Source organism: Phycodurus eques, chromosome 15 (genome assembly GCF_024500275.1).
Source record: "Phycodurus eques isolate BA_2022a chromosome 15, UOR_Pequ_1.1, whole genome shotgun sequence".
Classification (NCBI taxonomy): domain Eukaryota; kingdom Metazoa; phylum Chordata; class Actinopteri; order Syngnathiformes; family Syngnathidae; genus Phycodurus; species Phycodurus eques.
The window spans coordinates 19,412,179-19,419,043 of record NC_084539.1 but is presented as its reverse complement, the minus strand read 5'-3'; the positions used below and the strand labels follow the sequence as shown (position 1 = coordinate 19,419,043).

The 6,865-nt window shown below is 37.7% G+C and overlaps 1 protein-coding gene across 1 annotated transcript; it reads left to right on the top strand.

The window, feature by feature from the left end:
* The first annotated feature begins 3,504 nt into the window (after positions 1–3,504).
* On the top strand, positions 3,505–6,361 carry LOC133413978 (lysosomal membrane ascorbate-dependent ferrireductase CYB561A3-like). Its single transcript, XM_061698946.1, has 5 exons — positions 3,505–3,791; positions 4,208–4,416; positions 5,193–5,347; positions 5,968–6,130; positions 6,207–6,361. Exons 1-5 carry the CDS (start codon positions 3,605–3,607, stop codon positions 6,231–6,233), a joined length of 741 nt encoding a protein of 246 aa, XP_061554930.1. The 5' UTR covers positions 3,505–3,604; the 3' UTR covers positions 6,234–6,361.
* The last annotated feature ends 504 nt before the right edge of the window (positions 6,362–6,865 follow it).

Here is a 6,865-nt window from a genome sequence, read left to right as displayed (position 1 = left end):
GGCGTTTGCGACGTCGCTAACGCGCCATCTCTGCCACTGGCTCAATGTCGTCATGTTAGCTGTTTGTTTGCCACGATGATTTTTTGTTTTTTCTCCCCTCGTCTTTGCACTGCCTCCCACTAAAAATTTTGTCATGCTAGTTGTTAGGTTAATTTTTATTTTTTTTTTCATCAAAATATATTTAAAAATATATATATTTCATGCCCAGTGATGGCATAAGCTTTTCCACAAACAAAATTCTACTTGTCGGATTGTTTTTTTATTTTATTTTATTTTTTATTTTATTTTATTTTTTTATTTTTGTTTTTTTTAACATCTGATTTTTCTTACAGGATTAAGAAAAAACTATGATTTTGGTCTCGTAAAATTATTTTTTCTAAGAAAATTACGACTATTCGCTTCAGATTACTTTTTTCTTCTAGCAAGATTATAAAATTTGATTGTTCTCATACAATTGACTTTTCTAAAAAAAAATTACTATTGTAAGATTACAATTTTTATTTAAAAAAAAAATGCTCTCATAAGGTGACGACTATTTTCTACAGAAAATGTGACTTTATTCTCCTACGATTACGATTTTCCTATCCAAAATGTAAACTGTTCTCATAAAATGACGACACAAATGGTTTTCTTTAAAAAAAAAAAAAAAAAAAATTCTAATAAGAATACAACTTTATGCTTTTAAGATTACGTGTTCTATATAAAAAAAACACGGACACTATTTGTTCTTGTAAGATTGAGCACCTTAATCTGAAGAAACACCCACTATTTTGTAACATTACAATTTTTTTGTGAATTTCTTCTAACAAGAATATATTATTATTTTAGACCATTTCCATCAAATGTGCGAAGACAACTTTTTTCTTTAAAATGAAAAAAAAAAAAGAAAAAACTGACCTACTTGTACTACTCAACTAAACTTACTGAACTGCCCCCTACTGACATAATGTAGTCACGCTACTGGTTATGACAAATATTGTTTTTTTTCCTTTCTTCAAAAAACATTGCGGGGTGTCTGTTCATTAAAGCAATGCTACGCTAAAATGAAGTCATACATTTGTACCTGACAAATGGCTGTAGTGGTCACGAATTTACGACTCTGGCGGCTGTGTGAACTTTTGTCCCTTATACATTTTTATTTATTGTCATTTTTATCACCATGCTTATTTATACCCTCGCAGCATTGCCACGCTTTCTCAAAACGCTATAGTTGCATTTCAATTCCAGCATACACAGGACATTTTTTTTCCCCGAAGTTATAACTATGGATAATTACCGCTTGCGTATCCATACTGTAAAAAAGAACACTATGATATACTGTATGTCCCACCCCTCGTGCTTGTTACTTTAGGCAGAATTCATGGTATGTACCAATGTGCCAATGAAACATAATTTCCCAGCCGGTTCTTGTTGGGCAGAATTCAGTTCACGCAAAAAGGACTGGCAACTTGGGCGGCAGGTACGGAACCTTTTGTCCCGCTTCGCTTTCATGAAGGAACCCCTTTTTTTCGGAATGTAAGGCTTTTTTTGTTTGTCTGTTTTTTTGCTTTTTTTAAAAGCTCAACTTTCAATGTTTTGCCCCGCTTCTTTTTTTTATTTTTTTATTTTTGTGTGCGCGTGTGACGATGCATGTGCGTGTTTGTACTTGTGTGAGACAGTGTGCGTGTGTTCTACTGTATCGTGATGCTCAGTGCTGGCGCTGCCATCCAGTGGTTGACAGACAAATTCATCCTGCTTCAATTGCAAGGCCTGGTCACGTGACATTCGTCGTCATGTGAACTAGTTGTCATATCCGTATCACTTTATAGACCGTAGGAGAGAAGCAGAGGAAATTAATTGATGTCCATGTTCCGTTGGTGGAAGAAATAAAATTATAAGTTATGAGAAGGATGTTTTTTATGTACATTTGGAATAAATATTTTGTACAGAGATTCACCTTTTGGATTATTTGAATGATCAATTCTGTTACAATAAACGACTGTTATATTACATTGGTATTTTGTATTTGTATGCAATACATTTTAATTATTCTGTAAGTAAATCAACTTTTCATGGGCTTTAATAATTCTGATTATTATTAGTTTCAGTCCAGCAACTAAATTGACTTTTTGGGGGCTTCAATTATTTTTCTCCCCCCATTTATGTATTTGGTTTACCGATGGTGTTTACCACTTTCTAAGATTTGTACCTGAACAGATTAGTTCTTATAAAAGCGTCATAAAAAGATGACAAGCTTTTCTCCTGCTGTTTTTGTGGTCAAAGGCCGTAATTGTCCAGGCGGCCCAAAAGCCGTGGAAAAAAAATTTGTTGCGCTGTGGGAACTTTGCTCCCATTCCCACCGGAGAAGTCGGATGACAAGCAGCCTCGTGTCTCTTTGTTTCGGGGAAACGGCGAGGCTAGTTAACCCATTAGCTCAAGAAATTTGTTTGATGGTGGTGGAGAAAAGCGTCTGGAGCCAGCTAGAAATGTCTTCAAAAAACATAGCATGGTTGCACATTTTTTTTCTCTATGCCCTAGCGTACATCTTTAGAGGGCATAAACACATGAAAAAAAACTTAAACATGATATTTACTATAAGATAGTGTGTGTCTTTGGAGAAAAAAAAATACATTTCCATGGGAGTTCATTTGCACGCTATAAGCTAGCATGTGTTTTTAGAGACCCCAAAATATGACCTTGTTTGCATCTTTAGAAAGGGCTTAAACACATTAAAAAAAAAAAAACATTAGCATGGTAGCTAATTTGTTCGCTATGAACTAGACTGTGTCTTTAGAGACATAAAAAATAGCATGGCGACTAATATGCACTCCGTAAGTTAGCATGTACTTACAGGTCGTAGACACACAGAAAAACATGAGCATGCTTTGTTATTTGCTCGCTATGAAACCAGCGTGTTGCTAGAGACAAAAAAATAAATACATTAGCATGAAAGCTAATTTGGGCACTATGAGCTAGCGTGTGTTTTTAGAGGGCTTCACAAGAAGAAGAAAAAACATTAGCATCATAGCTTATTGGCTCGCTAAGTGCGACCATGTATTGTTACTAGTAGATACAGTGATTTGCTCTCAATTAGCTAATGCATGACTTCAGAAGGCATAAACACACACAAACAAACATTAGCATGTTTTCTAATTTGCATGCTGCAAGCTATCCTGTGTCTTTAGAGGATGTAAACAGTTAATTTTGGAGGGCATAAACAATAAACACAGTAAAACATTAGCATGTTAGCTAATTTTCTTGCCATGAGCTAGCATGCATCTTAAGAGGACATAAAGACACGTGAAATACCTTAGCATGGTTGCTAATTTTTAGAGGATGTAAACACATAGCTAATTTGGAGGGCATAAACAATAAAACAGTAGCATGTTAACTAATTTTCTTGCTTTGAGCTAGCATGCAAAATACCTTATCAATTTTCTGGATGCTCAGCCCGTTGTTAAAAAGTGTAAAATCAATCAGGAAATGGAGACGATGATGCGATGGCATCCTCCCTCCTGACCTCCTATCACGTCTTCCGTTTGACGTGAGTGAACCCAAGCCAATCCTTTGGCTGCTCCATAATTGTAGAGTCTGAGCGAGGAGGTAGCCGAGTGGACACTTTTCAATGGGAGCGCGTTTTTATTTCTACATGTCTACATGTCTGTGCGTGACATTGGGCCTCCTGTGCGTGGTCTTGGTCGTCTTCTGGAACTGGCGTTGGCGCGGAGGATTCGCCTGGGATGGAACTGAGGCCCAGTTCAACTGGCATCCCGTCCTCATGATCAGCGGACTGTTGGTCCTCTACGGCCTCGGTGAGTCACGACCGTCCAGTTTGGAGGATTTATAGTTGATGCAGAGCGACAATTCCAGATTAGGAGGACAGTTTAGGCACCAACAGTTTTGAACAACAGAACTTTTTCTGATAGGGTTGCATTGGAGAGGGTGAGAAGAGCAATGAGCGTGATGATGTCATATCTGCTGAGTCATGTAGCTCACTTTTTTTTTTTTTCCTCCAGATGGGTAAAAAAGGTTTTTGTAACAGGGTTGCCTGTGCGTTGAGGGACAAAAACGAAAAGACGTTAAAAGTCATCGTCGATCATTTAGATGAGGAAAATGGCATGTATTATTTCACCTTAAAGATGAAATGCAAATATACTCCATTTTAAAGTGAAAAGTTCAATACAACTGAACTGTACTTAAATGTCGTCTTCCCCCGGATCCTCGGCAGCTGCCCTCCTGTTCCGTGTGCCTTGGGGGTGGTCTCAGAAGAAGCGCGGATGGAAGCTGGTCCACGCGGGACTGATGCTGGCCGCCCTGCTGCTCGCCGCCGTTGGCTTGCATGTTGCCTTCGTCGTGCACCGCAGCCTGAAGATCCCCTCAATGTACTCCCTCCACAGCTGGGTGGGAATGTCTGCCGTGGTGACGTTTGCGTGGCAGGTAAGCAGGCGCTGAAATAACGATTTGACTTGAGAATATTTGGATACTAATGCAGTGGTACCTTGGCTTGCGAATGCCCCAATTTATGAGTTTTTCAAGTTATGAGCCAATTCTCAGTTGATTTTATTTTTTTTGCTTTGAGTTGTGAGCAAAAAGTTGACTTATGAGTTGAAACAATGTACATGTACAAAGACTATATAACAATGCTTATAGGGATATATATTCTTCATCCTCAGCGAAGAATAACTGCAGTTTATTGAGGGACTTTTAGAGTATTGGTGAAACTCTTCTTCGTTTGTGCCTGCACGACTGTATTATGTTGCCCCCGGTGGCAAAGTCTCACACACCAGAAGGAGCCGCAATGAATTAATCACGATCACGACAAACTGTTTAATTCTTTACATTCTATTTAATTGTTTTCGCTATATGTTTTAGTTCTATTTTACGTATTTAAAAAAACAGTGCAAAATATTTGCGGGTTTTTTTTTTTGTGGGTGTGGCAAGAATGGATTAATGGCATTTCTATCCATTTCAATGGGCAAATATTATTTGAGACGCAAGATTTGAGTGTGGTCACGGAAGAATTCAACTCCATCTCAAGGCACCACTGTTCTTGCGGATTTTCGCGGAGCCCGGTCCCCATCACCCACCAAAGCAGAGGAACACGATTTATATTGCTTCACCAAATTAACAAGTGTATTTCAGCCGCTTGGTAATGGAATAGAATTTCCGTCTGCATAAATATGCATAGTAATATGGCTTCCTTCAATCCGCAGTGGTTCCTGGGCCTGGTCGGCTTCTTGCTGCCGTGTTCTGCGCCGCAATTAGGCCACGCCCTGAAGGGGATCCACGTGTGGACGGGAAAAGCAGTGCTGATGCTCACCCTGGCCGCCTGCGTCAGCGGAATCAACGAACAGCTCTCCTTTGCACTGTAAGGCTTTCAACATATATATATATATATATATATATATATATTTTTTTTTTTTTTACCCCTATAGGAAATCAATGAAAGAGAAATCATCTGAGTCAATGACAACGACAGAGGCCTAACCCAATTTCTGTCATTTTTGCACGATTCAAGACTTTTATGGCGGCCGCGCAACGGTTACCACTAGCGCAATAGTGGTCGAAATCCACACATCTGTCAATATTTCATGAAAGATGATCAATAACACTGATACTAACATGCAGAAGCACTGGCACACTCGCTCAAAATGCGTAAAGTGCAATAACGGACTGCCCCCTATATGTCAAACTTGGAGTTAAACTTGCTTTATAACTACTCATCTGAAAGCGAGGCCTTTTCTCTATTCATCTATGACTTCAACTTTAAAATGGACTGAGCCCACTCTAGTTCTCAGTAACTCATTTAGCCTTTAACACTTTGTGAAGAAGCTCTCCACAGCTTTTTTTTTTTAACAAATTATTTGCTAGCTGGTGGACTTTGTGTGTGTGTGTGTGTGTGTGTGTGTGTGTGTGTGTGTGTCGTATGATGTGACTGATATCATATTTGAAGTCACTCTGTTTTATGCTTTCTCACGTGTGCGTTAGCGACGGTGTGTCGGCGGACGCTTATAGCTCGCTGCCTGCGGAGGCGCTGTTTGCCAACACACTGGGCATCCTGACCGTGGCGTTCAGTGTTCTCGTGCTCGGAATTCTGTCAAAAGCCGACTGGCGACGTCCTGAGGCCAACACTGACGCCGAAACCGCTCCGGTGAGGACTTTCCCCCCCCATTAAATGTCACAAGTCAAAGGAAAATCAATCATTGTTTTTGTTGTTTTCATTTCAGATTTTGCTGAGAGAGGAAGCCACTTAAGGACCACGACAACAGAGTGTGACAAATCATATTAGCTATTAAAATATTCAAAATATGATTATAATAATAATCACGCACATATGATTGATTTGTTACACTTTATGATTCCTGCATTAATAAACAATACTGTGCCCTACATGAGTGTTTATTTTTTTTAGATGCAGTATTAACTAAGTTTTATTTATTTTTATTTTAAAATATGTTTTTAGTTTCTTTCTTTGATTTTACACTTATTTTTAATTTCACTTTTATTTAAATTTTATTTTTATCTATATTTTCATTTTATTTTTATTTATAGATTTTATTTTCATCTTTTCGTTTTGATGTATTTTTTATTGTACTTGCATTGTTTCATTTTATTAGTTTTACTTTATTCATGTTCTTATACTGTATGTAGTTGTAGTTTTATTATTATAATTTTTGTTGTTGTTTTTATTTAACCGTTTATAATGGGGGCTAATACAAATAAAAACAATAAAAAATAAAAAAATACATGTATTTCTATTAGTAGTAGCAGTTGTAGTTTGAAAAATGTTTACTTGACTAAATTCATTTTGAAATGAACAAAAAAATAAAAACACAACACACGAAATGTTCAATGATATCCAACGTATGGTGGTATCATACAATAG

Coding starts and splice junctions, on each gene's coding strand:
- LOC133413978 (XM_061698946.1), top strand. CDS start 3,605: ATGGGAGCGCGTTTTTATTTCTACATGTCTACATGTCTGTGCGTGACA. Junction 3,792..4,207: donor GTTGGTCCTCTACGGCCTCG/GTGAGTCACGAC, acceptor GATCCTCGGCAG/CTGCCCTCCTGTTCCGTGTG. Junction 4,417..5,192: donor TGGTGACGTTTGCGTGGCAG/GTAAGCAGGCGC, acceptor TTCAATCCGCAG/TGGTTCCTGGGCCTGGTCGG.